This window comes from Macaca fascicularis, chromosome X (genome assembly GCF_037993035.2).
Source record: "Macaca fascicularis isolate 582-1 chromosome X, T2T-MFA8v1.1".
NCBI classification, from domain to species: domain Eukaryota; kingdom Metazoa; phylum Chordata; class Mammalia; order Primates; family Cercopithecidae; genus Macaca; species Macaca fascicularis.
In genome coordinates, this window is record NC_088395.1 from 138,924,920 (window position 1) to 138,949,879 (window position 24,960).

At 41.1% G+C, this 24,960-nt stretch overlaps 1 protein-coding gene across 10 annotated transcripts in view; it reads right to left on the bottom strand.

Annotated features, from left to right (window-relative positions):
- HS6ST2 (heparan sulfate 6-O-sulfotransferase 2) overlaps window positions 1-24,960 on the bottom strand; it is a 356,277-nt gene that overhangs the window by 36,451 nt on the left and 294,866 nt on the right. For 6 of the 10 annotated variants that reach the window (XM_015444015.3, XM_015444014.3, XM_074029195.1 and 3 more), the window contains one exon: window positions 7,106-7,192. The exons of the other annotated variants lie outside the window; for them this stretch is intronic. In XM_015444015.3, the coding sequence (XP_015299501.1) occupies window positions 7,106-7,192 (87 nt within the window). The remainder of the gene's footprint in view (window positions 1-7,105; window positions 7,193-24,960) is intronic. 10 annotated transcript variants of the gene reach the window in all.

The following is a 24,960-nucleotide window of genomic DNA, read 5'->3' on the forward strand; positions in this document are numbered from 1 at the left end:
CTCAAAAAAGAGAAAGAAAAAAGAATCAAGTTGGAGAGCTCGCAGCATCTAATTGCAATACTAGTATAAAGCTATAGTAATCAAGACAGTGTGGTGCTGGCATAAGAATAAACCTATCAATTAATGGAATAACACTGAGTCCAGATATAGACCCAAATACATACACAAATGATCTTCAAGAAAGGTACCAAGGTAGTTCACAGAAAGCTCAGTTGAGAGCCAAAAAAAAAAAAAAAAAAAAAAAAGGGGGGGAAGAATTCATAGATCAATGAACAAACAGATGAGGAAAGGAAGGAGGGAAAAGGGAAAGAGGAGAGAGAGAGATTTGCTTTTTATTACTTGGAAAAAATAGCGTACTGTTTAACATCACTCTTCCTTGCATTCCTAGTCCTTCCCAATAGGGAGAGAGAGGAGTGGAATTCCAGACAGTACCTGGGAACTGGACAGAACCCTGAACTCTGCTAGAGCAATATAAGTGAGAATTCTCAGCCATGTATGACACAGAGGCAGAAAAATAGTCACTGAGGACCCCTGTTCTAGAGAGCAGCAGCACATTGCCTCCGTGATTTTTGTATGGCAGTTGACGAGAGACAAAAATGGTTCCTGCTTTTCAAGGCTTGATTAACAGAACACTCTTCTTGACTAAACTATAGAAGCGTGACCATCATGGAAAGTCACAGAGGTGGGGTTGGGGGGGATTTATTATGTCACGAAGTGTACCATATATCCTAACCATCACAGAGATGCATGTGAACTTGCTAAGAAACGTTTCCATTGCTGGACTCTTTCTTCCTGGATCTGTTACTCATTTCTTGTAGCATCTACTCTATGGGCATTGTTTATGTTATGTTATTATGTTATATTGTTATTGCGGTGCTGGGGCTTTTGCTTCCACATTTCAGTAACTGACAAAAGCAGATAACCAGAAAAACTGAGCCAACCAGAGCTCTTCAGAATCAGACTAGCCAGGTCATACTGTCCCCCAGTGCAATATGTTGGCAGTTGAAACAAGCATAATCACTAGTTGACATTTATTGAGTGCTTGTCATGCGCCAAGTGCTGTGAGAACTTTACTTACTTTATGACATTTAATCCTCACCAACAGCTCAATGAAGTAGGTACAAAGTTAATGAATGGTAGAGTCAGGACTCAAATACAGGTCTATTTGACTCCAAAGCTGATGTTCTTTCAAATACACACAAGGCTGCCTAATTTATTTAAAGATATCTTTGGACAGCCCTTTGCCGCAGCTGATTAGCACTAGGTTAAATATCAAAGTATGTTCAGCCTATGTTATTTATTCCCTGTTATTGAAAGTCTTTTTCAAATAGCTTAGGCTACTTTCCTGCCTTATTAATAAATGTACTTTCTGGGATAAACTGGAATTTTTTGTTGTGATCAAAGGTCTCACACTATTCTCTATGGGGGCCTACTGAAGGAAAACGTAGTTAGGCTACAAATGAATTCACCCTCGAGCACACTCCACTAAAAGTCATCTTTAGGAATACATTCTGACATCAGTTTATGCTTTTGTCATTCGTCTTTTTCTACAAAAGTGCAATTGCAAAGAAAAAAGAAAGAAAGAAAAAATAAGCAGTAATATTAATGCTTTGATTTGTCACAAGTTTTTGTGATATTAGACTTAGTTTAATAGCTAAACTAAGGAACTATTGACATCATCATATAAAACTACAGCAATTACTGGCAAAGTCAAGTACTTGGCCATTGGATTGCTATGTTCATGCAACATAAAAACATTTTGAAGAGAACACTCACACACACATACTTTCATACACACACAGTGGCAAAATTAGTAGGGGTTAGCAACAGTCACAACCTAATGTCTTAGAAAAAATACATGGCTCTCAATTAGAGGAAAAAACATAATCATGATATAATATGCAGAACTCTGATTCCAGCAATTAACATAGAAACGGCTGAAGCCAAACATGAAACTGCATGATGCTGAGTCCAAACAGAGCAAGCAAGACTTCACTTTATCTTTCACTTTTTTCTTTTCTTTTTTTTTTGAGACGGAGTCTCACTCTGTCACCCAGGCTAGAATGCAGCGGTGCAATCTCGGCTCACTGCAACCTCCACCTCCTGGGTTCAAATGATTCTCCTGCCTCAGCCTCCTGAGTAGCTGGGACTACAGGGGCATGCCACCATGCCTGGCTAATTTCTTGTATTTTTGTAGAGATGGGGTTTCACTGTGTTAGGCAGGATGGTCTCGATCTCCTGACCTCATGGTCTGCCCACCTCGGCCTCCCAAAGTGCTGGGATTACAGGTGTGAGCCACCACGCCCAGCCTTCACTTTATCTTTCTAAAGCAGAAAAGTTTTTCATTTGGCTCCTGCCAGCCAAAAGCACAGGGGTGCTGGTATGTTTAGTTTATTTATGAAGCTATGTGCTCTTGACTACTCTCATCTAGATACTACCGAATAGATAAACAGGTTCGTTCACTATGAGATACTTCTGGCAAAGACAGGTTAGAGCCGGTCTTCCTGTGGCATCTGCTACCAGAGTCAGCTCCAAGTAGATTTGTGGAGTAAGCAGGATTTGACTTGATCATCTCATATTCCCCTTCTATATACCTTCTTTTCCCCCATTTTAATATCCCTCCTTCCCCTAGCTTAATTCATTTAACCCATCACTTATAGTGCTTAATTCAACATTTACAGTATCATTTGCCAGGCACTGTGCTTGGTTGCTCTGCCCTGGCCCCATAATATCTGTGGCCTTCACTATTACTTGGAAACTGGACTTGGTCCTTGTTATTCCCTAGCCTGAGCCTATCTGAAAAACATCTCAGACTGAGAGGAGTGATCAAGTTCCATCATCATCTCAACTTTGGAAAATTTAATTTTTAAATGGATGCCTCCGAATGTCATACATAGATACAGATGTATGTGTGTCTGTTTATCTACCTATGTAATCTGCATCTCCTCAGCTTTGGTTGGCTGATTCGAGGGAGAATAGCTGTAGTGATATATGAGTTCTCTATTGCTTCATTGATGGAGTATATTAGAGGCTTGAGATGGCTCAACAATACTGTTGAGGAAAGGTAGCTGTCCAAATAGAACCAGAATGGTATTATTTTAGAGGAAAAAATGAAGCAGTTGAGAAGTACATGCTTTTTCCTTTCATCACCACTACTGCTACGTTTTTTTTTAAAGTAGGATGATTCTAATTTTTCCAAAGGTCTCCATTTTCACAGTACCTGGCAGAGTCCACACAAAAAGAGGGAAGAACACCTGACTGGACATCCTGAGATCTGGCTCCTGGGCTCCCTTGGTGCAATTAGATGAAGTATCTTGCTCTCTGGGAGAAGAATTGTAGCATACATTGCAGTGGAAAGATCATGGGACAAGTATCAGAAGACCAGGAGTCTAGACTGCCCTCTGCTAGTAGCTAGGTGTGTGCCTCATGGAAAGTAACTTACCTTTCTTGAGTCTCACTGTCCTTGTGTTCAGCAAAGTAACTGGTCTCATGTAAAGTATGAAAATGTTCCAATACCAAATGAACATTATAAAGGCTCTTGGTGGCTACCACACATGCCCAGCTTTGACAGTTTAAGTGCTTTCTGGGGATAATCCAATGGGTCAGCAAATGGATTGATGGTGGTCTGCTGTGTTGGCCAGAATAACAGGTTCACATTACCAAAGGGAACCATATGTGAGGCTAAATGCAATGGTCTGGCCTGATTGGTCATGGGTCAACCTCTGCAAAACCTGTGCTTCCTGATCTCCGTGACACAGTTCTGCACTGAATTTTTTGTTTTTCTGTCTTGTCAATTTGGCTCACTGTTGGCATAGAAGAAACTGCTTGCACCTCCCTGAAAGTCATTTCCAGGGTAGTCTGGCTCTGCTGCTCAGACATATCCCATTCCATCTGTTCTTCCCTGAAACAGAGGGCTGGCTACCCAGCTTCACATCCAGGCAATGAAATAGAGCAAGCAGAACTGATGCAACATTCAAGCTGTAGGTTTCCTAAGTGACTTAGCATGCTACACTGAATCTCAGTAGGCTCCAAATGGATTAAAAGTCGGAAAATGGTGGAATTAGACATTCCATTTTAGCTTTGACCTAATCCACAACTCCAACATTTTCTGACCAAGACACAGAGGATTCTGCCCCTCTGGAGCGACCGACTTGCATTTTCTTCCTTTGACCTAACCTTGCTACCTGAAGGGTAAATGGATAAAATTAAAGAGCTCAGGGATTGCTTCTCAGGAGCCTTTATTGATATCCCCATATAACCTATTTCCCACCCCAACCCTGGTGTCAGCTAGGACTTGTAGGACTTAAATACCACGTTGTCATCCTCTGTCCTCCCTACTAAGACTGTGAGCTGTTCGAGGGTACCTATAGTATTTTATATTTATATGGCTCCAGAGTCTAGTGCAATGGCACAAAGTAGATGCTTAATATATTTTAGTTACTACTACTATTATTATTATTGGTGCCAAAGAAGGTTTTTTACCAAAATTGTTTATTTGGGTACCTCAGGTGGGCATATCATTATCCTCTTGGAGCCTCAATTTCCTCGTGTGTGCAACAGAAATAATAGTGCCTGTTTCATGAGCTTTTGGTAGGCAAGGATTAATGAGACAAAATGTACCAAGTGCTTGGGACACAGGTTGGCCCATAACACTCAGTGAACACATATTCCTTATTTTTAGCCATGATGCATATTTGGGGCAACTTGACTTTTGCATTTTTGTTTTCTTCAAAAACAGAGAAGACTGAATTTCTTTTCAGGGAAGAAAAGAACCCTCCTTCTATCTCCTAGCCTGTGTCTGGCCTCAAAAGAACATAGGAAAAGTCTTAAAAACTGCTCTATATCCTATTGTCATTAGGTCAAACAACATCAGAACATGGCATCCTCTGTGCTGGTTGTTGTGAAAATACACCATGGGGAAAAGCCTTGGGGTGGAGACATCTACCTATCCCCCCCCCACCACCACACACACCAAAGCTAAGGAAATGCATAGACAGTTCAGCAGGAACTGGAAACACAGTTCTGAACTAGAACACAGTGCCTAAACATCCACAGGCACTGTTCTATAAAGTGTGAAAAATGCCCTTCACAGTCTCACCATATGCACAGAAGGTCAGTACTGCTCCCGTTGAAAATGATATCCTGAGAAGGAGAAAATGTGCAGTAATGGAAAAAAGGAAAAATCTCCTGAAAACTGATGGGAGAGGACTAAGAGAAGGAGCACAGTGCAAGAAACCCTGGCACACATATCTAGGAAGAGCATGTCGGATAACCTGTAATTTTTCACAACAAAAACAATGAAGAATTCAGAACTAGCTCAGCCTATGAGTCACTATACATGACAAGTAAAAGACACCTAGCTCAAAATGTGCAAAGAGGGACCCTTCACCATGGCAGAAGCTTGGGATGTGTCCAAGTATGGCAAGTGAGATATAGATAATTTTTTATCTACTTAAGAATGTATTTATTCAGGTCTCCCACTGTTGAAAACCTGGATATGGTATTAGGTATGCATTCTCTATGTCATCTTAACTCAGATTCTACCAGTTGCTCCTTTTGTAGCTCACACGGAGATTCTTCACTCAAAAAGTAAGAGAGTGAACTCCTGCAAAGTCAAAAGAAACAAGGGAAGGCCCCTTTGGAAAGGCAACAGCAAATCACAAACATCCATAATTATACATCAGGGTCTAATAGATGGAGATTGTGCCCTGTGGTTGTTGGTGTGACAGGTAGGTACAAGGTGCCCAGGTAGGGTCTGCCATTGTTGTAAGCATGGAGTTAAAAGAAGTTCTGCAATGCCATCCCTGTTAACTGAGAGTGCGTGTTAACAATGAATTGGGACTAATTTGAAAACATTCAGCTGCCTGGGAATGTGTGCATCAATTCCCTTCCTTCATAATTTATACAGCATTTTGATTGTGGTGCTCAGCAATAAATAACTGAAATGAGTTCTAACTGCTTGGAGATTTAGTTTTATGCCTTTAACACCATTTTTTATATTCCGCAAGATAGCTTGCATTCAACTTTATATGCAAACCTGAAATGGTATTCAGAGGAAAATAAGGAAAAAAAGGCAGCCAATAGATCTTTTGCTTTGGGAATTGAATATAAGATCATATTCAAAGTGCAGCATTTATGGTCCAATGCAGAATACATAAAATATATGACCATTACAAATTCACCTTTCATTGCAAAGCTGTGCTCTTGTAGTGACATATCTTATTGCTAGATTAGAGCTTTTAGCATGATGAAGGCATCTTTCATCTTCTCCTAGATGCAGGCTGGGTGCTCTTTCTGGACTGTGTTTCTGCCTGTCACAATGCCCCACACCCTAGAGAGCGAGCTTACAGAGGAGTCATTCACCACAGGGCTGAAGCAACTTCCAAGGGGAAGTGTCTAATTAGAGGTATATCATCTGCATGGGATCACACTGCCTGAGTTTGTCACAATTTGCTGAAGCCAAAGGGAGAGATCAGCTGGTGTTGTCTTCTGGAATAAGCCCAAGAAAGGTCAATCTAATATCGCAAATATTCAGCCCATACAAGTTTTGGTAATACCAAGAAGACAGTTTCATGTAGGACGTGGTGCACGTTAATAACTAGGAAAAGAATATACATATCATGTAAATCAGTGATATGGTTAAAACATAAATGTACTTAAACCAGGAAATTTATGGAAAGGCTTACCAGATTCTTCTAACTCAAGTCTAAACCTCAGTGTATGGATCAAGACAGGTTTTCATGGACCTTGTAAGTCATAAATCAGTGCTGCTGCTGCTGCTTTAATTCTTCAAACTTGTAATTCAACTCTTACATTGCCCTTATGGACTTATGTCCTTGCCCTTCACAGTCAGCCCTAAGCTATCTTTCCAGAGTCATCTCCTGACTTTCCCATCCCTCTCCTCCCTCTTCCCTAGTTCTTCATGAACCCAATATTACTGACACATGCCTTGCTCGTTTCAATTCCCCAGTGATGAGCCCAGTGGGAAGCACACAGAAGACACTCCACAAATCTTTGTTGAATGAATATGAATAAATGACAAAAGGCAGACAGCACTTGACTTTTTGACAGCTATGTCAGATGTACAGAAGCACTTTTCACTTACTTCCCACTCTTAGATGTGTTCCGGGTCTTTGTGGATGACGGAGAGTTGGCGCCTGCGTTAGTGTTTGGAGAACCCCGTTTATCCTTACTATACCCACAGAAAGAATAGAAAACATATACACAACAAGGACCACAGAGACAAAAAGCAATTAGTCACTTCATTTAAAGACTTTCAAGGCCAGCCTGCATATCCCCCCACCACCCCCGGCCAATCTCTCTCTCTCTCTCCTGTCAAAGTATGATCTTATCCAGTTGTGCCCTTTAAAGGTAGAGAGTGGGAACCACTGGTCAAGTTCAAAGAAAGCTACCCTTTTGGCATTCAAAGCTTGAACTCATGAATTCCATTAATGATAGCACCACAGCCCAGGCCCCAAGGGGGCCTCTAGTTTAAAAGATATATATATATATATATATATAGTCTTTAAAATAAAATCATTTCTTTCCAGGCACTGAATTCTCTTCATTACATGTTCAGTTCTGAAGCTGCTGACTTTTAGTGAAGTATGTGGATGCCAAATGACTTCTAAAAGTCTTTGGGAGATACTATCAGATGAATTAATAATTTTCACTCATAATGTTACATGGGAAGGCCGTGAATTCAGATATTCTTTCAGAAGAAGCACCACCTGCTTCATGAGTAATTGAATTTAAATCTCCACCTTCAATAACTCCACTGCTTATGTCAAACCTTGGAAACAATTACGAAATAAATCACAAGGAAGGCCTGCTTAATCTCATCAGGTTAATAAACGCAGACGAATTAATCACCTAAAGGTAAACAAAAAGGAATAATTGATTGGAGTCTTCTTGATTACTTTATTCTATTTCCTTTATCAAACTATTTTACCATTATCTTCAGTTCAGCTGCTCTGCCTTGAAATTATTCCTTTACTTCATCTTCAGATTTCCATGGAAACCAATTCAAAGTCTTTCCCTCCACTTGACGATGTGTGGAATTATTTATCCTGATTTCATCAGGAAGATTTTTTTTTGTTAGTAAGTTCTATGTCAGCATAACCTTTTATAAAAAGTGAAGGTAAGAAAGAAAAATATGTATCTTCATATTTAATGTGTATAATAGAACCTTCCAGTGGCAAAGAATATTACCTCAGAAAATGTCAAACAGCTTTTCAGATATTTATGAACCTTTTAAGTACCTCCAAAATAGGTGTCTGCAAGTAGCTGTATTTATATGTGGGGTGGGCTGGGGGTCACAAAAGATATTCTGCCATGTACCCATCAGCTTCAAATGACTTCATGGATATGACTGGAACAAGAGATAATCATGGGTTCCTGGTGATTGCAAAGATAATAAAATGTGTGTGGGCACGGAAAAAGGCTGATCAGGAAAAGTCAGAGAGATAGCAACTGTCCAAGCACTTAAGAGTCACCATCTACGCCGGGTGCAGTGGCTCATGTCTATAATCCCAACATTTTGGGAAGCTGAGGCAGGTGGATCACGAGGTCAGGAGTTTGAGACCAGCCTGGCCAACATAGCAAAACCCCATCTCTACTAAAAATACAAAAAAAAAAAAAAAAAAAAAAAAAATTACCCGGGCATGGTGGCAGGCATCTGTAATCTCAGCTACTTGGGAGGCTGAGGCAGGAGAATAGCTTGAACCCGGGAGGCGGAGTTTGCAGTAAGCCGAAATCACGCGATTGCACTCCAGCCCAGGTGACAGTGTGAGACTCCGTCTCAAGAAACAAAACAAAACAAAACAAAACAAAAAACATCTAGGGGGTATGAAAAACAGCTCTTAGAAGTGGGAGATACCCTTGTGAGCTCTGGCTCTGCTGCTGGAGTGGATGGCTCTGGAGAGAGTGGACACACATTCTATCCCAGAGGAGGGGGCAGAAATCCACTGGAATGAGGTGCTGGGATTCCTGCACAGTGCAGGGATCATTACCCTGTACCACTCACAGACTCACCAGAATGTGGCCACATTCTGAGTGGGGACTGAAGAACTCACTTGGTGCTGCCTCTATCCATCCATGATGACTTCCTGGCAAATGATTCCTTAGGGACGTGAGACCAGGGATCATCCTGACTGTCCTCTTCACAAATTCAAAATTGTCTCTTCCAGAAGTTTGCCATAGCCTGATGCAAAGAATGCAATATGCTAATATGCTCTGTGTCCTACAAAAGTAGGTGTCAACTTCCTCACTCTTGCACCATGGTCACTGGTCACCGAATCTTCCTCCTCCTAGCCCCTCACCTAAGCAGTAGGCAGTGGGAAACTTGGCTGGAAGCATTCAGAAACAAGGGATATTTTTGATGTGTCTCATGCACACTACTGGGCTCAGAGTAGGTGGTGATTTAAGTCATCACTAAATCACTAAGTGCTGAGTCACTAAGCTCATTCATTCACTTTTTTAAATTTATTTTTTATTTTTTTATTTTGATAAAACAACATCCTCCACTGCTAAGTTTCCATGTCTATGCCTTGGGCACTAGGGTCCTCTATAGTCTACATTATAATTGACCCTGTTTAAGCTCAATGCAGGACACAGTAGGACAACAGGGAAAGCTATCAGCTGGCAGCGACAGCCTTATTATTGTCAACTGGTGCTCTAGCAGGAGGTGGTCCTGGAGCAGTAATCCTTTAAAAGATAGGAATAAGGGCCCCTCTGACCTACAGTGCAGATATTGGGGAAATGAAAACAAAAACATTCTCAGGAATAAATCACACAGGAAAGGCATGGCACCAAGAATAGGGGTAAAATTAATCAAGTAACTGGAAATGTTTTTTCTATGCAAATAACAGATCCATTAACGGTGACGAAATGTATCTGAAAGGGGGATCGAGAAGAACTTGTGGCTAGCTTGGATCCTAGGAGCTTAATTTTGTAGATGTACTGACTGTGGTATAGAAAAGTTTACCTAACATTGACAGAAAAAGTCTTCATTCCTCCACCAAAATCCAGGTCAGTTAGATAAGCCTGGGCAAGATGCCACAATTCTGAAACTTTGAGAGAGAAGGAGATCAAAGCAGTGATATCAAGGACACTGCATTTTCCAGAAGGGTCCCATGAGAAATAAAGAGAAAATGCTGCAGCTGCAGACTGACTGGTAGCTTCAAAGACCTTTGGGGAAAAGACCTAAAGATTAAGATCCTGCCAAGAATTCTGGTCACTGAAACATCCCGCAATCCCAGGGATTTACAGGAATAAACCCAATCTGTTTCAAAGACATACAGATATAATTTTGGATATATGAGATTGGTGGGGGGTGGGTGCTCCTTGATTTAGAGTTCCTAACTTACATATCTGAAACAGATCTACCCCAGTGGTTGTTCTTTTGATTTGCCCATCTCTAGACTACTTGTCAGCCCTCGTCACTTTCATCTTGTCTTTGAATTGTAATCTCAAATGCTATGTCCTACAGTTTCCAAGGGTATGGATCCAGGCTTCCTCTACTTCACCTGAGTAACTATCCTTTTCTATGGATAAGCTGCTTTCCTCTCTCTAGTGCCTCACAACCAAGCCTCATTAAAGGCTTATGAAAACAATTACAGGTGAGTTTCTGTTAGGAAAAGTTAATGAGTGCTAGCACTCCTTCTGTCTGGTTGGCTGTCCATCTCCATCAAGAAAACCCTTTCCCACAGGCTCCATAAACGTCTCCAGCACTACAAAAGTGAAAAAACAATTTGCAGTATTATGCACATTGTATTCAGGTGGGAAAACTGCAACTAACCCAACTCTTCAGCATTTTCAAAGTGTTTCTGATTGAATGATTTGATGCTGAAATGGTATCCAGTGTACTTAAACCAAAATGGCAATCAGACCCAATCCAATCTGAATTTTGCTGTTTGGTCAAAGGTACTTGTGGGAGAAGAACCCCATGGCTTAAAACACACCTGATTCACTTTCTTGATGGGTGGCATACAGAAACTTCTGCATCTCCTTTGTAAGCTCTTTTTGGAATTAACTCATCTCCAGATCCCTGAAAAATAGTTGTGCTGATACAACTACAATAGTACTGAAATTTTAAAAATTAATTTTCAGGGTCCCAGGAAATTGAAATTATATTTCAAAATAACAGGTTTGGCTATGATATTTATTGTCTACATATCTTTTACTAGCCATTTAGCATGTGGTGCTCGTGGTGTTGCTTATATTTTATTATTTATCTGTCTCTCTAACTCACTTTTAAATGGGCAGTCAAAAAATATTCGTTGAGCGAATAAACTAAAAAGCTGCATTTGGGCTCAATGGAAAGAAGTGTCATGATTGAGTATTAATGTCTTGCACCAGTTTGAGAGAAGGAAGTGGTGACACATGTCTCATATCTTCCATCCCTGAAGAGGAATGGTCTGGGAGAATTGGACTCCAGTCACTGAAGGTTGGTCATCATGTGTATCACAAAAAAGGTGAGCTTAGAAAGGACTCTCAAGTAAGCTTGCTTGGATGGTTGAAGAGTGCCTGTGAAATAACACATCTGTTGTATTTGTATAGTCCTTAATGTTTTCCAATGTGTGTTCTTGTGATAACTGAGATGAAACCCACCTTATTGTTGAGGGTTTGTTTCAAGTCTCTCTGAGAGAAATACTAGCTATTCTTTACTCCCTAGAGATGCCTCTTAGGCCCGGACTGAATAAAATGCACTTAAAACAGATAGACTCTCCCAGGGATAAAAGTTCATCTAGTCGGCCTCCCCAACAGGTGCTTAAGGCCCCTCTCCAACAGATACACCAAGTCGTCATGTTTTGAAAGGTTTTTCAATCATGATTGTTTCCCCATGAAAACCTGCTTTTCTCTTTTCTAAAAGGCTCACATTTCTGAAGTATGTTTGCCGTTGTTCTATTGTTGAGCAAGACAGCTCTTCAAATATTGATTTCCTTTAATTAAAGCTGATAATACTTCTGCATTTCATTTTTTCTATCTTGTTAGGTTATGTCCTGAGTGGTTTTCTTTGTTCCAAACTTTTTCATTTCTTTTGCCCAAGGTGTCTAAATTAGAGTCCTTGCCCCTTTCAGTAACTTATGCCCATTATCTATATTTCTGATAATCATCTGGCAAAGAAAGTTCAGTTCAGTGAGATGTACTTTTATTTAGCATCCTCTTCTAGTTCCCCTTTGCTTAACTATGGATAATAACTGAGAATTTCTGAGGGAAGGGAAAAGCTCATTTTTATTGCTATGAAGCCCAGTGTAACTATGATCTCTCAGAAGCAGCCTCATAAGTTCAAAGCATTTATTCAGGAATTCCAAGTTCTAATCCTGGCTGTCAGCAAGGCATTTAACTTCTTGCTCTCTTAGTCTTCTTATCTACAAAGCAGAGGGAATTATACTGATCAGGTAAACCATTCACAATGAAGCTCATAGTTACTCTGGAATTGCAAAAGCACTTGGAAAAGGCAGCCAGGGCACTCATGTTATCTTGCCCTCTCCCCTTCCATTAACTTTTCACTCTAGCAGCTCACCACAGGGCATCAGAGACTGCAGCAATGGGCTCATTGATTTTTGTTGCTATTTTGCTCTCTTCATCTCTTGGTACATGTTGTTTTTGCCCAGAGAGTGACAGTCACATCACTGAATGCCTCATTGGGATCCAGAAAGAACATGAGTCAGTTTCTAAATTATATTATTTTCTCATTTAAGCTGACTAATCCCATGTGTCTTTACCAACAGGGTGGACCTTAGTTACAGACTATCAGAGGCCAATAGAACTGTATCTAACAGTTGTAAGTGGTATTATACAACCGTTGCATTTACATCTAACTCTAGGCTTCTCCATCACATCAGGGATTGAGGAGCAGAAATCATAGTTATGGAATTGGATGGTTTGGGGTAATTGAGATCTGAAATATAATGAGAGGCTGGGCTGGAATGGTGGTTATAGGGGTGGAAAGAAACTATGCCTGGCATAGCAAAAGAAAATATGACAACTTGGGGATTGACTATGTTTGGAGAATGAGAATAAACCCTAAATGAAAGTCACTGAGAAGGTTTGCAAGCTGGATGACTGAGAACAAATTTACTCTGCCAGTGAAAGAGACAGAGTAGTTGGGAGGGAGATCTGGACTAGAGGAGAAGATGACGGATTTAGTTTGGGGCCTATCGAGTTGGGGTATTGATGGACAGTGTCCCAGTAGGCAATTAGAGAGATGGAACTGGAGCTCAAGAAGAAAGACAGGGCAGATGTACGGTCATTGCTCCAAAGTGAGACTCAAAGCCATGAGATAAGCAGTGAGGCCTGATGCGACAATGATCCACTATGATTAAGGAGTGTTTCAAGAAGCATCCTATGCCAGAATCTGTTTACTTCCACCCCACTCTATGAGGATTTACAACTGTGTACAAAGACTTGTATGCCAGAGGTCCAAGTAAAAGAGTCTAAGCCAGGTAACTTAGTTATGTAGAGATCAATGCTAAGGTTAATGAGTGAAAGTGAAGGCCTCGTTCCTGGTGCAGGCCGGTGGCTTTCTTCATCCCACATACATAGCCTGCTTCTCCCCATTCTCCCAGCCCACTCAGATTGCTTACAGATGACAAGGCAAGCTGGGTGCCAAGAGATGGTGGCAATCATTGTCAACCTATTCCTATAACAAACACCTCACCGAGTACATCCTATGATGTTTTCACCTTGGCGTAAGAAGGACACCCTGGCAGATGAGCAAAATTGAGCTTTCTACCTTGGCTTCACTTGCAGTTCACATCTTTTCTCTTTACCACAGACTAACTGAGTACTAGGATTTATACCTCCAATAGTACTAAAATCTCCTTTGTGTTTTTTTTTTTTGTTTGTTTGTTTGTTTGTTTTTAACATGATTCCCTTCCCTCTTGATTCTGTCTCTGCATGTGTCTCACTAACTGGCAACCTTTCTGGGAGTAAATCAAGGGCTTTGCCCTCAAAGAGCCAAAGTATCCCAAGCTTCCTGAGTGGAGTTTAGTGTATTAGGCCAGTTTTGAGGGACCTGTGGCCATCTCCTTTCCCATACTGAGGTAAGCTACCCTCTCTTAGCATCCTGGGTGGTACATGATGCCCAAGCTTAGTAACATCACCACAACTGGGGGCAGAGAGCAACCTGTCTGGGAGTAAATCAAGGGCTTTGCCCTTGAAGAGCTGAAGTATCCCAAGCTTCCTGAGTGGAGTTTAGTGTATTAGGCCAGTTTTGAGGGATCTGTGGCCATCACCCTTCCCATACTGAGGTAAGCTTTTGTTGTTAGCCCTGGCTCTGCAACTTCTTACCAACTGAATCCTTTAATGTCTCTGGGTCTCAGTTTCCTATTATGCCAGTCCTACTTCTTAAGGCCATTACCTAGTTTTGAAAATTATACAATGTTAACCAATTTATCCTCTCAGAAAATATTGAATGTGTTTACTCTGTAGCCTTGGGGATACCATGATGAGTGTGACAAGGTTCCTGCTGGCAGGTGGCCACAAGGCTAGTGGAGAAGGCAAGCGTTAACAGCTACATAACAATGTAAAGTACCAAGTGGAATAAACAAGTGTGAAAAAATGCTAGCGAAATAAAACAGGAAACAACTGCCTATGCTTGGGGAAGTTAGGGAAAGCAAAGGTAAATGTGAGTTTCCATTATGAAAATTAGGATTTTTGTTTTTGAAGCATTGTAAATCAGAAAAATGGGTTATGAGAATTTTCACAAAATAGAATGAAATTATGCTTGTCCTTTGTTTGAAACAGTTCTCTCTCAACAATGGGCTCATAGACTTAATCATACATCAGATAACCTAGAGTATTTTTAAAATGCAGGTGGCGGGGATCCCCAGAGTTTCTGATTCAGCAGGTCTAGGATGAGACCTGAGAATTTACAATTCTATCAGGTTCCCAGATGATGGTAATATTTCCTGTCTATGGCCCACACTTTGAGAACTACTGCCTCACAGGAAGCATGAGACAACCACACTTGGTGGAAATTGAAAGAGAACAATCAGCCGTATCCATTGTCTCTGCTTTCCAAACAACAAAATTCAAATCTGCTGGATAAAGTTCCCCCCTGTAGGGCTTCTGAGGAGGACAGATGAGAATGCAAAGGGCTGCTGACATCTATCTCTGCAGAAGCTCCTCTTTCCTGGGGAAGTGGCAATTATTGCAAACACCACAGAGTAGAGCTCCATAGCAGGTGAGACAAAGATTGGATCTGACAGCATTAATCGAGCCCAAAGTTCTATTTACTGAAAATGATCTGGCATAATTAAAAATTCACAACTGGAGCCTAGTTGGTGAACATTATACATTAGGGAGTCCCCAGAGTAGGCCAGAAAAGTCTCAGTGAACTTTTTAGGAAAAGCCAAAGGAGTCAACTGCAATGGCAAGAATTAGCACACGGAGAACAAAGAGAAGTCAGTCAGCCTATTCATTTGGAGGTGAGATTCTGATTTTACACTACAGAATGATACAAACTAAGTGTTGGTGGAGAGGCTCATTTCCTCCTCCCTGGTGAATTACCACTTTGTTTCACTTTCTACTTAATATGTTCTTATGGGATTTTCAAGAATGTCCACTCTGCCTGCACATTACATATTAACTTCTTTAAGGACAAGGGCAAATTGTATTCACATCTGTTCACAATATCTCTGATCACACATTTGTCACATACAAGGTTTTCAGCACCTGCTGACTGAAAACCACACCTGGTAAATTTGGCTTCTAACATGTTTATTGAATTGAATTGACTGACCGACGCATACTATGTTAGAGGTTTACTAAAGGAGTCATGTGGCTTTGGCTTTTTGTTCAAATTATATGTTAAATCACACTTCATGACTAAAAAGTGACAGCCTATTGCAGAAGTATTTCTTAGCTCTAGTGCCCACAGATAGGAAACTCAAGTAGAGTAAAACCAGTGAGAATTAGCAACTTTGGAGAATGGTGTTGCCATACTAACTGGAAGCAGCCCTGGTGTTGTGGAAAAAGCTTGGGCACTGAAATCAGGAAGAGCTGAGGTCACATTCTCTTTATAGCTAGAACTCGAACAAGTTGGGTCATTGAGGCAGGGTTGGTCCTACTTAACCAAGACTTCTGATTTTGACATTGGGCCATGGGGTACCCATTCTCTAGCTCCATGTTGTGCCCAAAGCCAACAGTATTCAAATACTTCCTTGTTGCTGAACTTGGCATCTTGAGTACTTTCTAGGGGGCCAAATGTCTCTAGTACCTAAAAGTGCATCTGGACCAGGTGTGGTGGCTCATGTTTGTAATCCCAGCACTTTGGGTGGCTGAGGCAGGAGAATTGTTTGCACTCAGGAGTCCAAGACCAGCTTGGGCAACATAGTAAGACCCTGTCTCTACAAAAATAAAAACAAAATTAGCCGAATGTGGTGGCACATGCCTGTCATCCTAGCTACTTGAGAGGCTGAGTTGGGAAAATGGCTGGAGCCTGGGAAGTCAAGGCTGCAGTGAGCTGTGATTGCACCAGTGCACTCCAGACTGGGCAACAGAGCAAGACCTTGTCTCAAAAGCAAACAGTGCATCTGGCTCCTTAGAAATCAAGTAGAAGGGCCATGCCAACAAGATATTGAAAATGCCTTCCGGGGTAGTAAGGAAAGAAAAGTTCCCCCAAACTACACGTTCATGCCTGTTAAAAACATTGACCCTTTAAACCAAAGGACTTTGTGCTTTTCTCTTCACGTTTATTTACAGGGACAGATGAAACTATTTCAATTTTTAAACTACTTAGTTATCACACATTCAGGCATCATACCTTTGTTTGAATGAATGTTATTTCTAAATAGGGTCTCCTTTGCAAATATTATCTATTCTATGATCTGTATTGGCCACTTTTAATTTTCCTTTCCAAGTGAAACCCAATTGTCAGCCTCTTTGTGTTGTGTTATGATTTGGAAAATTGAGCATTATTTTAATGTGCACGAAAACAGAAGACTAGAATTCTGACAATTTATGAAAACAAAACACATCTTTTTTATATCACCCACTAATCACTGTTAAACGCTAAGCCTTGTATAATTTAAACCAATCTACTTCTCTTGATGCACCTGAGTTTTTAATCATAGTCTGGTTAAACCCAAGATGCTTAACTGAGCCAAAGAGTGAGGCTCTTTATTGACCCCTCCCCAGACAAGGGAAAAACTCAAAGAAATATAGAGTTAGAGGAATCCTTAGAAATAGAAAAGTAAGGTCCAGAAAGAAGGGATGTATTCAAGGTAAGTATCCAAGGATGCAGCACTGACTTGACAGAACTTAGCTAGCATATAGCAAACAAGGCCATAGCCACCACGGAGTACAGAACAAGGCCAGAAGGCATGGGATCAAAGATGATGTAACATGAATTAATTGTGGCTCCATGTGCCAATATCAGCCATACAAGAAGGGTGGGCAGCCTTCTTTTGTTGTTGGGGAGAGTATGTGGAAGAAGATGACATGTTCGGTTTTGAGCTATGTTGAGTTCTGTGTGCCTGTGGTACCTCTAGGTGAGATGTTTAGTTGGCAATTGGATATATGGATGCAGAACTTAGCTGGATATAGAGACCTCAGCTGAAGAATGGTCTTTAGAGATTTGGGAGTCTGTGGTAGTTCAAACCTTTAGAAGAGATTACATGGGGAGAGTGTGTAGCATGAGAAGAGAATAGCCTTGGAAGAAGATTAAGGAGGACAGACCAGAGAAGGAAAAGTGGACTCAAAGGAGAACAGTGCCAGAAGGCTTGGGATCAAAGGAGAAACTAGATCGGGGGGCATGAGTATTCCCATCATAGTAGACTCATTTGCTGATGGCTGGGCGTGGTGGTTCACACCTGTAATCCTAGCACTTTGGGAGGCTGAGTCAGGTGGCTCACCTGAGGTCAGGAGTTCGAGACCAGGCTGGCCAACATGGTGAAAACCTGTCTCTACTAAAAATACAAAAAAATTAGCTGGGCATGGTGGTGGGTGCCTGTATTCCCAGCTACTTGGGAGGTTGAGGCAGGATAATCACTTAAACCTGGGAGGCGGAGGTTGCAGTGAGCCAAGATTGCACCATTGCACTCCAGCCTGGGCAACAAGAGCAAAACTCCATCTAAAAAAAAAAAAAAAAAAAAAAAAAAAAGTCTTGTGTCTTGGGTTTCTAGCCATTACATGTTGCTTTTCCCTGGTGCACTTATCTCATTAACTGTGGTATTTCATCAGTCATCCTATCCTTCATCCCACCAAGAAGCCTTTGTAATTATATGCAACCTGTTCTCATCAATTCCTGGCAAAGATGACCTGAAGTATGCTGAAGGAAGCATCATGTACCAAACAAATACAGAATTATTGGCTTTGGATATATTTTTGTTAGTCTGCCTTATTTATTGCAAGAAAAGTTAATAAAAAAAAGAAAAGAAACTGTTTTAGTACCTCAACTAGATGCCGTAACTGTTTTAAAGTTTATGCAAATATGGTTATAACTTCCCAAAGAAACAACAAATCCATTTTTTATTATTGTTCCTGGTTTGTTTCCTTTATTATGTGGAAAATCAGAAATGGGTCTTATTGCTCTCAACTTGGCTTCAGAACGTCAAGAAAGTCTTAGCTCTGATATAATCAGAATTTAAGGGCTGGGCATGGTGGCTCATGCCTATAATCCCAGCAATTTGGGAGGCCAAGGTAGGAGGATCAATTGAGGACAGGAGTTTGAGACCAGCCTGAGCAACATGGCAAGACTCCTGTCTCTACAACAAATTAAAAAATAAAAAAATAAAAAAAGAATTTAAGTCAGTCTTATGCCACGACCCAATTGATGAACACTTCCAAAAGCCTGTGCTTCCTGAGAGTCATGATATCATCTCCATCACCTCTTTGTAATATAGGTTGTGGGCTTTCAAACAATGGTCCTCTGGTTCTTCCCAGTCAAGAAACAATCAACTTCTTATTTAATAAATTATTTAAACCTATACAAACCAGGTGTCCACCCATTTCTCTATACTAAGCACTTTAATCACAGTGCCAGATGTCACTGTCTGGAGGCACTTCTTGGCTTAGAGCAGATGGAGAAGTAGAGAGGTAGAAAACTCCGGTGATAAAAACATGAAAGGTAGACATCATGCTTATTATTTAAAATGTCTAATGTCTAAATATCATAAAGAGCAAACTCCTTGCAGAGAATGTTCTCAGTACTGGTGGAGCAGATGCTACTACAGGAAGAACCTGCCCTATCCCTGACTTCCCTTAACGTTGGTGAGAAAATGGCAATCTTTACTCTGTTACTGACGCTGTCAAGGAAGAGATGCCATAAATGTTAAACCATATTAAACAATTTTCAGAGCCCCTCTCAATGGAGGATGTATGAGTCCAGACACCTCAGAAATATACGTTTTAGAGAATGATTCTATGTGAGATGGGAAGATAATGTAAGCTGTGAAAGACTAGAACCTTCATTGGGGCTCAAGAATGCCAGTCTATCATCATGCCTTGGGGAAGTAGACCAGACCTTCAGATCTGAAAGGAGAAGGCCCTGAAAGTAGCAAAGAAGTTTCCAACAGCAGAAAGTAGAGTTGGCACATAAGGGAACAAGATGGTATTTATCTCAGGGAATCCGAGAATTGGGAAGAGGGGCATCCAGCTAGCTGCCTCAAAGGGATATAAACAATCCGTTGTGGCTTGGGGGCAAAAGAAGTGGCTTTAAAAAGCTGTTCAGTGCTTCTTCTGGGATTCTTAGAATTATGGGTTTTTAGACCCCATCCACTCTAACGACGTTTACTTTTTTTTTTTTTCCCTCCCAGAGCAGTTTATTAGTTACCTTTGACATTCTCAGTTTTGTCTATGGCTTGTGAGAGGTCAGTTCAGCATTAAAGTTTCAGAAGCCCAAGGGGGAAATAAAACCCCAGAAGGCGAGTACGCCCCTCTTACTCTCAAAAAGTGCTGCTGTTTCTTTTTAAAAATTTCCCAGGCCAGGCACGGTGGCTCACACCTGTAATCCCAGCACTTTGGGTGGCTGATGCAGGATGATCGCTTGAGCTCCTGAGTTTGAGACCAGTCTGGACAACATAGTGAGGCCTCGTTTCAAAAAAAAAAAAAAAAAAATTAAAATGATTCGGGCATGGTGGCCATCGCCTGTAGGCCCAGCTACTCCAGAGGCTAAGATGGGAGGATCACTTGAGCCAGGTGGGTCAAGGCTACAGTGAGCTATGACCACATCACTGCACTCCAGCCTGGGCGACAGGGCGAGATCCTGTCTCAATCAATCAATCAAGGTAAACAATTAAAAATTTCCCTTAAGGACTCTTTCTCTACTCATCCTTTGTACACCTAGGTGGTGTACAATTAAGTACAATTAAGTAACACCTAGGTTACTTCAATTAAGGGGTCATCTCCTTTACAGCCTGCTTGCCAGGATGTATCCATGACCTATGGATAACCATGGGCTGTAGAGAACCAACTGCTTTCAGGTATGGGCCCTGACCTATCTAGTTTTAGTTTCTGGACACAGTACAGAGCCTTTGTTTCCTGCTCAGACTGTCTCTTCTGGAATAAGCTGTCCCCTTCAAGAAAGTAGCAGATAGAACAGAGGCAATTTTTAATTCTGTCAAGTGATGGTCACAAACTGAAAGTCAAGTAAGACACCAAAACAATCCTAGCATCCGTAATTGCTACAGGTCAGCACTCCTAGTGCTGGAGGGTTCTGGTTTAAGTGGAAATTTCCTTCTTGACAGCTTTATGCAACCAGCTCCAGAGATAAGAAAAAATATTAGAGAGATGCATGCCGCTCTTTGTTTCCCCATCCCCACTTGTCTTGATATTTGGGGGCATACAGAAATTATAATTCATAACTAATATAGGAAAAAAAAGCATCAATCTTAGTGTAAAAATAGGAACTGTAACTAACAGAAATCCACTTTATTTCAAGGAGCACCAGGTCAGAGCAAGTAGCATGGGCCAGGAAGAACACAGGTTGGTGTGTTTGGACCACCACAGACTAGGGTCAGAGCACCATTTTTTATAGTTTATAACACATCTAGTACCCCAATTTTGAGAAAGCTTATCCTAAAGTATACCTGTAATATGACCCTGGGGAAGAACAAGATCAGTAGAAATATTTTAGAAGGGATGACAGACTCATTCTCAGAATCTTAAAGAGCAAGATTACTGAAATTGAATGCTGGGGTTAGCTCTGAGTTTCCTAGCAACCAAGGCAATAAAAGAAACATGCTGGATAATAGCATTCTCAACTTGTGATAAAAGAGAAGGTATCATTTTGCCAGGAGAATCAAACTTATTCCTGGTGCCAAAACCATGAAGCACTGATTTTACAGGATATGTAGGAGCAGTCTCCACAGGACAGTGTCATTCATATATATATTTATATTTATATACACACATACATGTATGTATATAGAGAGACATTTTAAAAAGTCAAGTTGACTGGGATATACTTTCCATTCAGTAAAATTTACTCATGTTCATTTTTTTTAATAGCAGCTGGAGATACCACATTGGAAGGTAGCCGGTAACAGCTAAGCTAAAGTGGCAAATGGGCGGCCTTTCTGTGATCTAACCTGATCCTGGAAAGATCGTGAAAAACCAGCAGGCATGAATTTGAATGCAGGCCTTGGACCAGTGGCTCCCCAAACTGCCTGCTCATGGGACAGTAGGAAGGATTGCTCCCACTGGATCACCTTGTACCATTGCATTTGGGGCTTTCCTTGGCAGCCCCTTCCCTAGCACAGTTCACCTGTCTGGATCCTGCCCTCTCATCAGCGGTGTTGTCTGCTCTCTACATCCTTTTGGGAGCTAGGGAGACTTAGCCAAAGGCTGCAGAGAAGCACTCTGATTTTCCTTGGGTCTCTTTCTAGTTCTTTGTTCGGGACTCATGGGGTGTTGCTCTCTTGTCCAGCTCTAGCACTTGTTTTATTTTATCATCATCTACTTCCACTATATGCAATTCTTTTTCTATGCCTCCTAGCAATTCCTCATGAAAGCCATTCCTCGAAACAGGGCATTGGCTCATCACCTAAACAATAAATTCAACGATTTGATGCTCTCTGAAGACTAAGAACCCACTTTTTTCTTTCTTGTCTATAGGTTACCAAGGAGCATAGTAAAGAAGTAGATATCTTTTCCCAAAGGCATATTCACCCATAATCAAAGAGGATACACACAAAAAGGCACCAGAGCAGAGGCTCCCTCTTAAGACCTTAACAAATTAAAACCCATATTAATTAATTCTCTGGCCCTTTATTTGCTCCTGGATTAAATATACTGAGGTGATTTTTCATTCTGACCCAGGTTGTCACAAGCTCAATAATTCACTTAGGGGATTCTGACATCATGTATTTGGCCCTGCATGTCTATGGAGTCAAAGGAGTAACCCATTAGCAAGCAAGAGATATTAATTAAACTTTTGTAAATTTACACTCATGGAGGATGCTAGCTCCATCCAGATTGTTGGAAGGAGAACCATGCTCATAGTTACTTGGCAAATGTGGAGCCAATGTAGGCGGTGTGACAAAGTCTTGAAACAGATCTTTAGCAAGCCCACGAGGGCCTGTATTATACCCAATGCATGCTGGTCCTCTCAAAGTTGTCATCCAGAGAGGCTGTATACGGATGCCAAGGATACGGCTGGCATTCACATTTCCAGAGCTGTTCCCTGGAAACTATCTTTACAGACAGTTATGAGCCACATGAGAAATATCACTCATGACTGTGTAGTCCACACCTCACTTCTGGCCCCAACCCAGTCTGATCATCCAATTAGTACATCATCATTATCTTCTCAGGACATTTGACTGATTCCCAAAATTCAATCCACTCTCAAAGGACAAAGATATCTCCCAACCAAGCAGAGTCAAGAGAACATGCTACAGCTGTCAAATGTACTAACCAATACAGCAACATGCAAATGTTGAATATGTTGAAGAAATCAGCACCCTTTTCCATTATATCAGTTCTGCTATGTTTGTTAAAAATAAATCCATTGCATTCCTTTATTCACTATAGTGCTTTGGCATCATTTTCCCTTTGATTGGAAATGAATCCTAATATTAGTATTCCTAGATAACTTTTCATTAATTTTCATAGTAGATGTAGGTGAAAGGACCAGATACCAAGCTGAAATGTCCCTTGCCACCAACTTTTAGCTCCTCCCAACATGTGATCTTTCACTGAATTCTTTAATGAAAAGAGTTCTGCTGACAGGTCAGAAAATGGATTCATATGTCAGTGCTTTCAAGGGTCCATTAAATATAATGTTATTTAAAAGTATATTAACTATCCTAACCAGTGTCAGACAACAACTAGGGAAGTGCAGGAGCTTGAAGACTAATGTAGAGTCTTAGGATGCTGAATGCAAATGTAAATCACAACCCTCACTAATTAAAACTTTGGCCCTTTGAGTGTTCCTGGAGCAAGTTCACAGGGGTGATTTTTCATCTTTGCTTGGGTTGACACAAGCCCAATAATTCACTCTGGCATTCTGACATCACTTGCTTGGCTCTGCTTGTCTGTGGAGTCAGAAAAAGTATCTCATTAGGGAATGAGAGGTATTAATTAGGCTTTTGTAAATAGCAACAGTGTGTGATGCTAGCTCCTGATTTCATCCAGATTGTTGAGAGGAGTGCCACATGCAGAGCTGAAAACCTGGAGTTCTTATTCCAAGCCATCACACCAGTCCCCCCAAGTGATTGGTATACCTTGGTTCACACAAATGAAAAATAGAGTAAAAATGATCCAAGCTTGCCACCTGACTTTGCAGAGTCATGATGCTTATAAGTGGGAAATGACAGAGTACAATAATATTTCTTATAATTAAAATGTGGTGATGATTCTGGTGCTATAGTCATTATGGCAGTATAGGCCTTATTGTATAAGTTCACAGCTCAGATCCACTGTTGTTGCAATAACAACCCACTTACCACCTGCTACAGGCAAAATGCTAGTGATACAAATATGTATCTATTATGTGCTCCATACTTTCAAAGAAAATTGCTGAATTGTAATATGGAATTCTAGGACACTCCAATGAGCCATCTTCCTTGCCCCTTCAAGTTCAGTCATAGAATGTTTAGAAGAAATAAAGAAATAATTAGTCCACTCCAGTCTGGCTTTCTGCATCCCTTCTAGACCAATAGAAGTCCTCTGTTGTGCCCATTGTATTCAGCGCTTTTCCTTCTTTGCCAGTCTTGGGCTTCTTTGCCATGCTGCCTGTATGTCTTCTGTCCACATATCATCTCTCTTTCTCTGGGCAATTTGGAATAGGAGGTGAGACCAGGTGTCTTGGGGAACTCAGCAGAAGGGGAAGGGAGGAGGAGTTTTGATGGTCCCCTCAATGCACTACTTTCTCCTGGGAGAAGGCAGGATAATAAAAAAGGAGAGCCAAAGAACCATGCTCATTTGGATATATATGTTCTGCTGTGTTAAAGCAGAAGCCTCATTACCTTATCCTGTTGCTAGGCTTAATGAAGGCTCTTGCTGGAGGAACAATCGTACCTAGGGGTGATATAAACATGCATTGGCCCCAAGAAGGGCACTCTTTCAGCCGCTAGGGGAGGGGAGAGTTAATGGAGAGTAACAGCTGGTGGATCAATACTTCCCTGAATGAATTTCATCTTAAGTGACACCTCTTCGGGATAAAAAAAGGGCTGACTGGAAATTATTCAAGGTTATCAGCTAAATGATAGTTTCTAGAGTATTCAGGTGCAACATTTGGAACTTAAACCGGTAGCCCTACAAGAAATCACGACAAAAAGCTGTGTTGTCTGTAACCGGCCCAAACAGAAGACACTAGTCAACAGTTTTTTTTTTTTTTTTTTTTTTTTTTTTTTTTTTTTTTTGAGACGAAGTCTCGCTCTTGTCCCCCAGGCTGGAATGCAATGGCGTGATCTCGGCTCACTGCAACCTCTGCCTCCTGGGTTCAAGCGATTCTCCTGCCTCAGTCTCCCCAGTAGCTGGGATTACAGGCGCCCGCCACCACGCCCAGCT